Source organism: Lepisosteus platostomus, chromosome 7, assembly GCF_059453375.1.
Source record: "Lepisosteus platostomus isolate fLepPlt1 chromosome 7, fLepPlt1.hap1, whole genome shotgun sequence".
Lineage (NCBI taxonomy): Eukaryota > Metazoa > Chordata > Actinopteri > Semionotiformes > Lepisosteidae > Lepisosteus > Lepisosteus platostomus.
The window spans coordinates 7846583-7861459 of NC_142617.1; the positions used below are offsets into that span (position 1 = coordinate 7846583).

General features: G+C 36.6%; 1 protein-coding gene across 1 annotated transcript; it reads right to left on the reverse strand.

Annotated features, from left to right (window-relative positions):
* Window positions 1–1664: 1664 nt before the first annotated feature.
* On the reverse strand, window positions 1665–10400 carry LOC148658061 (F-box only protein 40-like). Its single transcript, XM_088639022.1, has 4 exons — window positions 10269–10400; window positions 9275–9350; window positions 7140–9005; window positions 1665–5077 (listed from the first exon to the last, which is right to left on the reverse strand). Exons 2-4 carry the CDS (start codon window positions 9275–9277, stop codon window positions 4865–4867), a joined length of 2082 nt encoding a protein of 693 aa, XP_088495148.1. The 5' UTR covers window positions 9278–9350; window positions 10269–10400; the 3' UTR covers window positions 1665–4864.
* Window positions 10401–14877: the final 4477 nt, after the last annotated feature.

The window sequence follows — 14877 nt, forward strand, 5'->3', positions numbered from 1 at the left end:
GAAACGTATCTCACCTATGGTCTTGAAAGCAAGGTAGCAATATTCCTCTTTAAACTCAAGAGTCTCTGCTGTTTTTCAGCTCACAAGTTCAGGCTTTGCCTGTGGACTGCCACTCCATACCCCATCTGCCAGTCCCATAGTAACACAGTTTTGGACTCTTACTTGTTTTCCTATTGATGGGAAGCTTTAACCAAGCTGAAGCCTGGAAAAATATTAAATAGTATAATTTCTTAAAAAGTTTGTACATTTTTTGTACATCCAACAGGAAAAGCATAAATTCAAAGGTACAGGCAAGTTTGCTAAACTATTTTTTTACTAACTTTGCAATGCATACAGTGCATGTTTGTAGTGGAGTTTAACTTTAAGCCAGCAGCCATATCACCCTGCAACTCACAACTGACAACCCACTGAAGATAAACAGGTGTAAGCCTGGCCAGTACCGGGTTGGGAATCCTTCTGAGAAAGCTAAGATTGCTGCTGGAACAGGCGTTAGTGGTGTTACAGGTGTTTTGCACTTTGCCACAGTAGAAAACACTCGATAGAATTAACGTGAAGAAATTTTCATATTTCAGTAAAATGTGTTCTACAGTATAGTAACTTTAAAGTGGCTATAGTTTAAAAATAGTTTTAATAAAATACTGTACAGTATATACTCTTTATACTGTATAAGTATTGTATAGGCTATGTAGGTTGTGTGTTACAAACTATTGCGTACCTTAAGGTATTGCTTTAGAGGGTATACAGTATCTACACCATTAAAATAATTGAAGAAATGCCATCTTTTGTTTCCATGAAATGGGAAAAAAGGACTGAAGTGCAACTACACAGAGACACAGAGGTGAATGACACCTTTAGATTCTGAGCACATGAACTCAATGGTATTGCTTCAGAAATTTTCAGTGGAAGGAGAAATGAACAGAATCCACATGTGCAATACAATAGATGATGAGAACCAGGTAACTTTCACATGCCTTTTAATACACACCATCTTCTCTGCATGATAACTCCAGAGACTTGTCGTCACATTGGCCCCACAGCACTGTCAGAATGTGTAGGTGGCCTAGAGTGCCAATAAAAATGTTCCTCTCCATCTCAAGGAAATGTCATTCTCACTGATGTAAAATGTTTTTTTTTTCTCTTAACTGAATGCTGAATTAAAGAGAGTAGATGACATTCTATTTTTAGAAAAGTCTGCTTCACTTTCATTAGCACCTGTCCTGTAAATTGAAAGCAGTCAGAGGAAGGTATTTGGGAGAGTATATTAATAGATGTAATTTTTATATTTTTGATTCCAATTCATTCATCACAGCAAGATGACGCATGTATAGTAAATTGGGATAACACTGTGTTGAATTACTCAGTGGATCAAATCAATACAGTGAGGATGTTGCAGGTACTGCAAGGAACAGCTGACAGCTAATATTTCTGAATACGGCCCTGGGCAAAAGTCTTTTTTAAGAAAGGTACAGTGTTATTTCTTTTGGGAAAATGTATTATGTGGAGCTACAGCAATTTTGGTAAACCTTTAGAAAAGGAAATCGCAATTAAAACAAACAGTTTTTCAATTTGCAGTCAATTTTTGCTTCAGTTTGTCACTGAATCCCTTAAAGGAAAATAAAAAGCTCTGCGTTAAACCCAGATTTCTAAGATGTAAGACAGAAGCATTTTTGTGAATAAACATTTTATTCACAATTCATAAATACTGCATGACTGACAGGTAAAATACAGTATGACTGAGAAAAATATTCAAGATACAAGATGGAAGGAAAGCTGGCATAAATATAAAGACACAAAGATATTACTGTAGCAAAACAAATGAATATAAAATGAAAGGCAATGGTCTTCTTATGTGTTTAAAACATAAAACTCCAAGCCCTTTTCCAGTTTCATTGCGTAATTGGTTTTCAAAGGCCTTTTTTTTTTCTGGTGCGCTCCATTTCCTATCCAGCACAGTCTATATTTGCTTGGTTTCATAACACACATCACTGTTCAGGAAAACTTCTGAAAAAGAAAATTTGACCTTAAAGTTTTGCACAGAGGGCCCCACCCCAAATGCTAACACACTGAGAGTGAGCACGGTTATTTCAGTCTTTATCACCAGATTGATTCCTAAAAAGATGAGATTTAGCAGCATACAAAGACATTCTTTTTATCTGTTTCCTCAAAGGTACAGTATCTTATTTCTGTTCCCCATGAACAGATGAAAACTCACTGTTGTCTTTCTCCAGAGGTCCTACAGCTGTTGAAAGCACACAAAGTGAACCACTCTATGTAAAATTGTACAGTATGTCATCTTCTCAGATGATTGTGGGGACTATCTGGGGATGGGGAGCTATAATGGAAGGGCCTGGAGGCAGACTGCATGTAGACTGAAGGGAGAGCACTAAGTGTAAATGTTTGTTTTGCCCATGGTATTCTTGAATTGTAGTGTGGCTCTTTAATTTGTCTTTTATTTTTACCAGTATGTCATATTATCATATTTTTACCAATGCATATAATCTCACTTTAACCACTGCTCTTAAGCTTTCAAACTCTTACAAACCTTATGTAGTTAAGATTAAGTATCGTTTTGAGTCTTCATTTTTATTTTCTTGTGTATTCCTAAAAGCTACGTTGTTGTAAATGTTACCATACATCCAGCAGGATCGTAAAAATACTGTATGGCAGACCAGCGCATGAGGCTTTTAAAATAATTTAATGCACCAGCTAAAGTGAAAATATAATGATGCAATTCACTCTCATTACTAATGAGTAAAGGCCATGACTGTTTCGTGCAGCTGATGTGTCCTACATGGCATCACTATTAAAAATTAGCACGACAGTCTATTTTCACTATCTAGGCAGTCCTCAGCACCAATACTGTCCCTGCTGCTGTTCCAACACCATCAACATCTTCCCTGTTCCACAATCCCCCCAGTTCCCATCCAATATGAGATATAACAAAAACACGTATATTTCTGTGAAAGCTCTCTCCCCCAGAAAAGGAATTGTCACTTTCCACCTATGTGACATGTGCAGATACTGTGCATTGTACTTTCAAATGATTTATGAATGCACTGCATCACGAGAATCTGAGAAATGTCAGAAATACACCAAGAGTTGCTTCTGATCTAGCTGCATTGTGTCATTGAGAAAGTTGCTGTGAAAAACTCATAGAATGACAGCAGTGATGTTTAATATTCAGCTGATACAGAATGTACTGTATCAACTATGTTGCTGTCTTGTTGTAAGTATTGAGACTGATCTAATTAAAAACTGACATAAATTAAAAAAAATCAGTACATTAATCTGATTCCAGTGCAATGCTGTTTGAACTTTTGTGGTTTAGGTTTAAAAGTTTTATACAAAGCAGATGTACATATTTGAAATTAATGAACTACAGTACTTAAAGGAGAACGTGCCTATGACTCTAATATTTGCTCAGTGCTAAAGTCAACTGAATGCTAGATTTGACAAAATCTGAAAAGTATTTTTCAGATGCTCTAACAGAGTGTCCAATAAATTGTACTGTTTTCTTATAAAATGGAAATTTAATGAGTTGAACTTTTTGAGTCCATTAAAAATGTATTTATATTCTTCTCAAATGAAGCCTATCATATTGAAGTTCGGGATGATTAAACCTTGAAGGCGTGTTATTGTGAGAGCAGATGGGGTAAAGCATCAGGAGACTCTTTATTTCCAACTGCTAATTTTCTTGAAGATTACTGTGTTATCTTCTATCCTGTTTGACGTAACAGAAACAAGAAAATTAGGTTGGGTTTACATTTTCAACTTTTTTTCCTTTTTTTTTAATTCGCCGCATATGAGGAAACATCATAATCCTGAAATCCTAAGCACAACAAAGAAGTGAAATTAACTTTGAAGTATTGTTTTTCTTTTTAAAAAGAGACACCCATTTAATTATTTTTGCCTTCAAAAGATGGCTATACTGTTCAATTTGGAAATTTTTACAGGTTTTGTCACATTTAATTCTTATATTATGTTCAAAGATCACTTTTGAGCAACATTCATAAAAGCTCATAAAAGTATTTTATATATATATTTGTTCAATATAATGTTAATTTTAAAAGCTTTAAGCAGTTATTCGTTTTTCTAGTAGTAGTGTGTGAGAGAGAAAAGAATGATGCCCCCTCTTGTGGATATCTGTGGTATTTTCAGTGTATGATGGTACACTCAAATTGCAGCATTTTATCAGTCCCACTATCACAAGCATTTAAAACAGTTGTGTGAAGTTAAGAGTACAATATTTCTTGTACATAACTGATAGTGATGGCAAAGTATGTTTTAAAAAGCTGGTATCCTGAGCCCAATTCAATAATCGTTGACAATGTAAGAAAAGTACTATTGAGACAGTGGAAGAATCTCAGACACTGTTCTTAAGAAATATAAAGAGAGGCTGTAACATATAGCAGCAGATTTACTGTGGGGGAAAAATATCCTCCATCCATCTCAAATCCATGGTGTGTGACAATTGCTGATAAAAAAACAACAATTACAGTACATCTAATTTGTCAGTTCAAAGGTTGTGTGTTCTTGGTATACAAATATTCTGGTCAGGGTACATTCTGAACTAATACAAATCATTTTTTGAAGAAAATGAAAAAGCAAAATGTGATGTATACACGTTAAATACCTTAAAAGTCAAAACTCTGAAACTTAACTGTAAAGAATCCATATTATCCATTTTGTGATTAAACAGATTTCATAAAACAAACTTAATTCCTAAAGTTCCTATTGAGCAAAACCCTATGCTCATCTTGTTCTTCTGTATCTATCATGAGTTCTTTTACTTTTGTTGAAAAAATGGACATCGATTGCGATCAAAAAGAGTACATTCCGATTTCTCTTCTTCTCCAGTCCAAATTTAGTATTTTGACAGGAACATAGCTACCAGACTTTGTCTCTCCTGTGTCTCCTTTGCTTGTTCATTAGTGTCACACATGCTGGTCAAGGCCACGGGTTCACTTCTTACTTCAGTCTGGTAGAAGGGACAGACCTTCAGGTGTTCAGACATGGAAGGGACATCATCAAAGCACCATCTGTCTACAGTGGAGAACACTGTGCTGAAGTGCCACACCTTTGCAAGAGATACAACAGAGGTTAAAGAGAAGGCAACAAGGTGTGTAAATATGGCAAAACAGACTAACCAATTTAAGAAAAGATGGCATATACATATTCATTTTAAAAATGTGTTACATTGTAGTTAAAGCTGTTAGGTCCTTGGCTTGAATTTTTACTATTGTGCCTTGTGTGTGATGTGGCAAGTTCTACCAAAGTTTCATTGGGAATTGCTGTTTCTTCTAAGTTTATAAAAAAAAGTCAAGGATATAAGTTGTCTCAGTCCTTTTTTTTTACTTCAGCAGGTAAAAGCTCTTGCCCAAGTGCAGGCTGAATTCTGTGTTCCAGGGGTTGCAGGTTCAAGTCTGAGTCATGTTACTAGCTGACTGTGACTGTGATTCCCCAAATGATGTCTCACAGCTGACTGAGTTTAGCCTAAGGTAGGGCTGAATAAACCAGCAAGGAGGAATTCACCTCTCTTCAAACTGGCACTGAATCTCCTGAAGAGCTGCGTAGACTGTGATGTGTTAACAGATGAGTGGTTGAAAGTTAGATAGGTCAGAGAAGCCTGTCTATAGTTCTTCATTCGCATTAAATTTACATTGGCGATCCCGTGGGATTTCATGGGACATTTTTTTAGAACATTATGTTTTAAAGATCTACATATATAAAACATTTGAATGAGACATAGAAAGTGAAAAGGAGCACCCACGTGTCAGACCGTGGATACAGTATGTTACCTATAATATCCATATGAAATGTGAGACCAGAAAAACACACTACTGGTGATTCCAAATTGAGTAGGTACAGTGTGTAAGAAAAATATTTATTGTAAAACTGTTAAATATTGTTAAAATACCCAAAACTATTTTTAAAAGCTATGGATTTACTTTGGTCAGACCACACACTACAGTATTTCATGCTTATACTGTATATTTAGAAGTATGTTTTTAAAAAATGGTTTAAAATGGTTGATCTGCTATATCCTACAACTCTTTTACCTAAATTCTTTAAGAAAATAGAATTAGATTTTTCTTGACCAGTTTCTTCTTTGAAGGTGTGCCATCTGGTGGAATAATAATGTAGCAAAGCAAATAATTTATTTTAGAAAGCTGTGTTATATTTGATATTCACATGATATTCAATCAACTGGTATCATAAATCATGCATGAATTACTTTTCTATTGACCACAACTCTAAAGGATAAAAAATGAAAGACTTAAAAATCATAGCTGAAAAACTGTGGTGTGGATTAGCTTTGAATCTGAAATAATTTAGAAAAAAACACTCTAGGTCTGCTGAGTCATAATCTATAGAATATTTGCCTTTGCCCATGCTGAGGTTACCAATTCGCTTCGTGTTTACACATGGGTTGTACCCAGCTCCAGTGGTAAAGTGAGACCCTGTTTTCTAACTCCTCAGGAGCTCCAGTTTCAGAAGCTGTTTATTTGAAAATAGCATTATGCCAAGGTACAGCTAAATGTCACAACAAGCAAATGGACGCTGGTTTGGACTTCTTCAGCTACTGTGTACTTAGCACAAACCCAGTGACACAAATATCCATGTGAGCTCACAAATGAGTATTGTATTCTAAGACTTCAGACTTTTCAGTCAAAAATCAGTATACATTCTCAGTATATGACTTCAAGAACCAAGGTCTGAATTGCAAACTATTGGATCAATTAAGAAGACAAGCACAGCTCAACATCTGCTTGCAAAATCATATTATTTGGGCAACCCATTAGGTCAATCTGACACCATTTTAGGAGGCTACTGCTTCTGAACTTCTGAACAGCTTCTGAAATAAAGTTCAGAATAACTTCTATAGCAATTAAAGAAGGTTTAAAACATTTCCAAGTGTTGTAATGTAGAATAACACCTATGTAACATGTAGAAATAGGGTGGTTATTTTCTTTTACTCAGTAATTTTATTCCAACTATAATTAGTCCATATTGCCTCATACTCATACAGTATGTCAGCTCAGGATTTCATACAGTAGGTATAAAACAGGAAGCCAGTAATGTGAATGTGTGAGTGTGCAAAGTAATGTTTTAAAAGTATCTGTTATACTGGAACCTGCCTTTTTTCGTGCTTTCCAGGATGAACCTCCATGGGAGTATGTGCGCTTTTCCCATTTCAGTGACACCATGCCACGTTCCTGCAGCAGAGAAGCGCAGACATCCCTCATTAGGTGGGACACCTGAGCTAGCTGGGAAAGGCTGAAGCTGTCTAGAAATCCTGCAATGTGCTGGAGAATCTCAAAAGGCAGGCTACTCAGAGAGTCCAGGTTGCGCGCATGTTTCCTGTCGGCAGGTTTGGTTTTCACTCCCCGAAAGAGGGAGGCTGAGACCACTGGTCGGAGAGTGAATGTGCTGAGATCTTGGTTGTAGGTGAAAGTGGCCTTTTGACTGCATGGGTGGAACCTCTTTTGGCTATAAGTGCACCCAAGGTAGGCCAGAGGGCAACGCTGCTCAAACCAGCCATTCAAAGAATTCTGAATGTCTGCGTGGACGTTCTTGAAGTGTGAAGGGAACTCATCTCGTCTGAAGAAGTGGTTGCACAGGAAAGTGAATGCAGAGCTGACTTTGTTATGCCTTGCGGTCACACACTCAGCTTGAAGATTCAGATTGAGGCTGGGGCTCCTGCCCTCTACTATATCAGCCAGTGTGGATTCTGGCTTGAATGGGGCTGTGTTGAAGGAATAAGTCTGGGTGCCAAAGTCTAAAAGGAGGCCATCCGTTGCCACAGTTTCAGAGATAAAGTGACCTCTTAATTCTTTTTCCAAGGAGCAAAGTAAAGTAGCGCGTATTTCATCCCATTTCGGTATATCCTCGTCAGAGACCCCTAAATCAGATGTATCTACTGCCTTATTTTCCTTTTTCTTCCGGATTGCTACATCTCCAATGTGGGAGCGTTTTGCACAATAGCTGGTTGGAACTTTGAACGTGCGGACAGTCTTTACTTCTATGGCTTCCAGGTTCCCATAAACAAAGTCTTTTTCTTTCGGAGTACAGGCGGCAATCTGTCCAAATCTAATCAGCATGCTCCCGTGATGCACCAGATACATGTTGTACTCAGTAACGTTGGTCTCTTTTCCAAGCCTATCAAGGACACCATCCTGCCAGGGAGCCAATCCTGTCTTTGCATGATCGTCATGTTTGTCAGGTTCAGGCTCTTTGCTGTTATTTATCTCTTTCTCCTGTTCTGCCTGTTTGCTAGAGGAAGCAGTGTTTTCTTTCTTCTCGGTATTCTTCTCCTTGGTCTTCAAACTTTCTTCTGTTACCTTGCAACTCGTCAGCTCCTTGCTGAACATCATTTCCCAGGTTTTGTAACTGCTCAAATCACATACATCTTTATCCTTAGCCAGAGCTTCACGCTCTTCCTGTGTAAGACCTTGCAATTCAGCCTCGCTGAAGACTCCTCCTTGCAACGAGCCTTCTGCCATGCCTCCCACTGCCCCCTCTAGCTCGGAGGGCATCAATTCTTCAACATGCTCTTCAAGTTCAGGAAAAAGGGAACCCATTTTCAAAGACTGGAAAAGGAGCTTTTGATCTCTAAGAGCCATTGTCAAGTCCAGCTGCTCGTCAGAAAAGGGTTCTTTGAGGACATTCTCATAGAAGACAGTATCAGTTTCTGCAACAGGCCAGCGGTTCCAATCCATAGAACAGCACACAACGCTGGCTGGACAGACTTCCAGGTGTTTGGAGAGCTTGCAGCGAGCCATGGAGAAGGGGCAGCCATACCCAGCATTAAGGCAAGGCACCTTTTCATTGGGGCACAATAGCTGGTGCTCCTGTTCCTTGCACATGTGGAACACTGCTCCACAGAGCAGGCGGCAGTTGATCACCATGCAGGAGACAGAGATCTGTATTGGTGCCTTGCAGCGACGACTAAAACACTTTTCGCAGTGCTTGTGCTGCCCTACTGGAGCTTTATTGTTTCGTCCCTGAAAAAAGTCGAGCAAAACAAAAAGGCATGAATTTGCAGGTCGCCCCGGAAAGGATTTTAGCTTGAGCTGAGGTCAATAATACTTTCAATGGAGTCAACCTCCACGGCATTTTGTGCTGGTAGACATACTGTACTGTACAGCACTATTATTTCAACTAGTGCTGATAATGTAAGTAATGTATAGTTTCACATCATGCCACCACTTTTTAATATTGTATGTTTAAAAATATGCTTTTAAATAAAATTAAAAAAATGTAAAGGACTTGCCATTTTTTATGCAAAGTGCAATTGCTTCTCCAGATTCATATGAGAATATCGCAACCCACAGAGGTGAAATCAGCACCTGCAACAGAGACAGTGGCGTCCATTGCAAAATCACTGATTATCATACATTCCTAGACAATATCAAATCACTTTTAAAGACAAGGAAAAAAGTTATTCATGTAGACAAAATTAAATGTATTCCCCTCTCGTTCTGTTAAATTTGTTTTTTCAAAAATAGATTTTCACCTTTTACATCCAGTTATGTAAAGTTTTATCTATTTTAACAAACACATTTAAAGGCTAAAGAAATATTTAATAGGAGTGCACAGATGATTTTGATACTATAAAAAAAGATCATTCATGGGACAAACATTAAAAATGTATGATGAGTTTTACAAACATACTGCCAATCTTTCAATCTTTCAATCTTTCAATAACCTGCAGTATTCACATGTGGTGGTTTTCATTAGTATTTCTGAAGTAGTATTGCTTTTTGAAGCAGTAAAAAAAAAAAGCCTTAAACCAATCATTTTTTTAGGCATCTAATTTAAGAAATCCCACACGCACTTATGCAGTACTGATCTAAACTGGATTAAATATTGAACGATAAGTACATGTTGAATGTACAATATAGAACAACACCAGTATTATACAGTAGATGTATACCGCTATATTGTTACTGTAGCTAATGTATCTGACCTTGACATTATGATTATTGCAACTTAAATTCTTCATTTTATCATAGATTTTATGGACGTTCAGCACCCATTCAATAATTGCTGATAGTGCATGAATTCTGATTGATAAACACCCCGCTAACCACTTGCTGTTGGGTGTTAGTTACAAAATATGCCAAAACAGGGTGAGGAAACACTTGACCTATAGGTTTTCCAATGGACAAGTTTACATTTTAAAATTATTTTCTTACACAAGTTCCCAAATATATTTTAAAGACAAATACTGCCTTTATGGGCCAATGTACAAGATTATTGCTTACCTCTCTCGGAATTAAAAAAGTAAATTCAGCTCTTCACTGTACTCTTAGCTCTGCTACAGAAGGTTTGCAAGCACTTGAAATATCTAGAGTGCCTGTGAGTGTTAAAAATAGACAGAGCTGACCAGCAGACATAGTAATGTGACTATGAAAGTTAAAGCTAAATTCAAGCCTATTAATAAATGTTCAGATATTTACTATACCATATCAACACCCTTCAGGTCTTGTAAGCAGCAATCGCAATCAGCACACGCCATTCTTTTATTCAGTTTAATAAATCCCTCTCTCCAGATATTGAAGGTCATGTACTGTAACTGTAAAATCACCCAATAAGAAAATACATTACAGTAGGAATGTTTATTGAGAAGACAGGCAAAAGACACTGTCTTAACCCCTTAGGCCGAGGGCCAGTCACCTGGCTGTAGGATGAGGACCCCATACAGAGAGAGAGAAGTTAACTAAACGGCCGCTGCAAAGGAGGAGATGGGGTGGATGAGTTAACATGAGCAACAGAAGGAGAGAGAGAGATTTACTGCAGTATTTACAGTTTGGAGAGTGCTGTCATGGAGGACTGTACGAGGTGAGGGAGACCTTGGTTGCTGTTATCCTTCCCAAACTTTTGTTAAAAACCTCATTATTTTTGTGATCACGTAAGCCAGACTATGACTGAAACTCTGTAGTTATTTGATGCCACTTTATTTCTTTTGTAGGTCTTGGAAGCTGTTAGTACAGTATGTATTAGAAACCAGATGTTAAAACGATTCTGAAATTTAAATCATGTTGAATTATTCCCTAGGCCACTAGGTGTCAGTGTAATTCAGTAAAATAGAAAGGTGCCTTTCTATTTTACTGTTGCAACAGAAGTTGTGTTTTGTAGACCTGAATCTTTTCTAGGATTACATCAGCACTCACAACAGCTCCAATACAATGGTGAATTTCAAAACCATAGATCTCCGTGTTGCTAGAAGGTATATTTATCTTGAACGATATTATGTTGGCTGTGCAGAAGTAAAAAAGCTTTACAACATTCATACTCCTCACATTATTATTATTAACATTGTTGTAATCCTATCCATACATTTGAGTTTCTTATATTTGTAAAGACTTCCCATTGGCTCTGTTTTATTTGTCATTCTACACACTCAAAAATCAAAATTAAATCTACCTGAGTTTCATTTACATATTCAACCAAGGTTCAATTTGATTCATGAAAAATCATTCCTACTGAGGGCATGTCTTCACATATTGTAAGCTGTCGGTCAAGTGTTACTATCTTTGTGGTGACATTTTCTAAAAGAAATCCTTTACATTGAAAGTAATACATAAATATATATATGTGATTTTACCAGTTACTGGTATTCTTGGTTTAAAAATCACTAATGGAGTAAAGGTGACAAATACTGACAACATTCCTGCATTTAAATCGGAATTCAGAAATCTTTCATGAACACTTACTTAGTTTCTCACAAATATTAAGTTAAAATATCCCTACTGTGCTTTTCTCTACTTTCATACAGTAGATGTTGCAGCTCTACATGTACATTTTTTAAAACATTGAAACAATCAGGCATAATATATTAGAGACTCCCCCTTAGCAAAAGACAATTGCTACATTAGGGATGTGATTAAATATCTGGTAAAAAGTATGCGCTTTACATTTGGTGTGATGGCTAAGAATCAGGGGAGAAAATTAAATATTTATACCTTCTGGCACTGTTTTAAAAATGTTAATGGTAATATAAACTGTCATTTCAATTTTTTCCATTCAATTACTGAGTCCCCAAACACATTTAAAACTTTATATCAAGCCAAATCCATAAGATGATAATCTTATTATGAACCACAGCTACATCCATTAGTCACATAACTCTTCATGTCATTTCTTAAGTGGGTGGAACCTGCAAGAACAGTGAATTTGCTAAGGTATTAAAACATATTTATTAACATGGTTTCTACTTTATGTCCTTACTGAAACTCTGAAAAGTGGCAGCAACACTGGAATCAAGGTAATCCTCGTTTCTACATTAGTTTTACTTTTGTTCTTTTAGCTAAGCATTGTGTGTAAATACATTTTTTTTTTCAATGTTTAAGTCTCACAAAGTGAGTTTATATATATGTTATGTACATTTTATGTATTTATTATGTACATTTTATGTACATTCATGTACATAAAACTATAGAAACCCAATACATTTACTTTAAAACACTTTTAGTCAGTGAGGAAGTGCTATGATATATTGATTCTCTATTGATACAGTTTATACTAAACATGTTACTACTAAACCATATAATATTCATACTACAAATAATCATGATGACCCATAAGTACACAAACGCGGGTAGAAAAATAATAACATTTATTTAAATGAAAGAAAATCTAAGAAAGAATTGACGTATGCAACCACAAACAAAATTGATTCTTCCCTCATAGAATTTTCAGGAAAACCAAATCTAAAGTATGAGAATATCTGTAATGAGATGATGTGTGAGGTAGAGCAAAACACGTGATGTGTCTAAGTCCAGAAACTCTGCACATAATATTTACTGTACAAGTTCAGCCAGAGAAACATAGCTTCAGTCTTTAACTCCCTTGCGCCCAGGAGAAAGAAAACCCATTTTTACTTTAACTAAAAAGTCATAGAAGCCTTCAGAGACTTATCTTTATCTAATATGAAAGCTCAATAAATAACACAAAGTTAACATTTGTTAATAATATTATGTTTTTAACAAATGTTTTAAACCAACAACAACACCTAAGTTCTTCAACTCTGAAGCGCATATTACCATATACTGTACCATAGTACAGTCATAGTAAAACAGTTTCTTTACTTTGCCTTCATCTTTCTGAATTTCCAGCCTATCGTAAATTTTGTGCACCTTCTCAGAGTGTCTGCCTCAGCTGGCTGACTTCACCCTTGATCTTGCTCTGCAGTTCAGCGGCTCTGTTATCATGAATATCACAGTTTTTGGGCAGCAGCCCAACTTCATCAATGGAACCGTTGCCTGGGCTCTGGACTGCTAGATGTGGTCATCGGTTTGCTGGTTTGCTCACTGTCGCCTGCAAAATTGGTGACTCCTACTCCCCGCAGTGCATCCTCTCCTATTTCTCTGCCTCATTGTTCTCAGTCGTTGCTCATTTATCGCCCTATTCCTTCTCTCTCCCCAAACCTCTTTCCTGTCTTCCAGGTCATAAGATGCTCCAGATCACTCCATAATCTTTACATGTCCGTAACAACTTTAACTCCATTGAATTCAGAAACTGCTGGTCATTTCATTATAAATGCTGCTGTTGTGGTGAAACACACACTCATTCTGTGTGCCCTTGGTGCCTGACTTTTACTTCAATTCAGTCAGCTATACCTAAATGGCTGTGCTCTGTGTTGTATGACCACTGGCCATGCCACATCTATTTGATTCATTGACCATGCCATCACATATCTGATCTACCACCAAGGAGAAATGCCTGGTTCAAAAAAGCTGATTTCACTATTGTGTTTAAAGTAATGCCTGTTAACTTTAATATCCGTCACCTTTTCAGGGTGTCTTGAGGCTCCTTGTGCTTACAGATTATCTCAATTCCCCTGCCTTTCGGATTCCTTTGCAACATTTTGCAAATTGCATTGCATTGTTATCGCTGCTCCTCTTAGGTTTCCACTGGTTGGAACCAAAAGAAAAAATCTATCCTGATCAATTAATCTCAGTTACAGTAGGTATTTAAGAAAGCTTAAAACACATAATCATTATTTATATTTCAAACAAAGTGCCAGAATGTGCATTTCAAAATGTTTAAACTACTTAACACACTGCGTGCTTAACATAATTCCCTCTTTCTTTATGGTTGTAGATTTAAAATGCTTAACACTGGCATTGTAAGTGTAATGATGTTTTCAAGTAACTGGAATCACTTCAGTAAATGTAATAATATTATTACAAAATACTTAATAAACAGTCCAAACTCATTAGAAACTAAATACATTTCTTAAATGAAGGAAAGGCTAAGGTGTTGTACAAAGGGCTTTCATTTGACTTGAGGTAAGATTATTAAATCCTAAAGTACACAGATGTTTATGCCCTTACTTTATGGCTCTGAGATAACCTTTCTTGCATCAGATCTTCTTCTTTTAATTTTAAAAGTAATTAAAACCACCTAATAATGATGTGCTTGCCGCCATTATAGCTTCATTAATATGGGAATTTTATTGGTTCCCTTTAGGGCAAGGAACTGTCTCTAATTTTGTCACATTAATGGAGAAAGCATTGAAGCAAGAAAGAATCTAGCAAATTGTAAATGAGGCATTAAAGTGAACCTGTTTTTACAATAAGTCTTGATAACAGCAGTTGAAGGGGATATTTACTGCCAGGGGTAAGCAAGCAATGGTACCAGTTTAATCTGAACTAAGCAATGTTAAACTGGATGTCACAGCACTTTGTGCAAACAAGTTGGAGGATTAACAAAGAACTATAACCAGAATTTATTTATTTTCACTGAAATCCAAAAAAGGCTTAAGGACACCATTGGAACTAAAGGATTTTTACCAACCCTCTGTATCCAGTGCAAAGGTAAAACATTAATAAAGCAACATGAAATAGATTTTCTAGGAACAAATTTAAG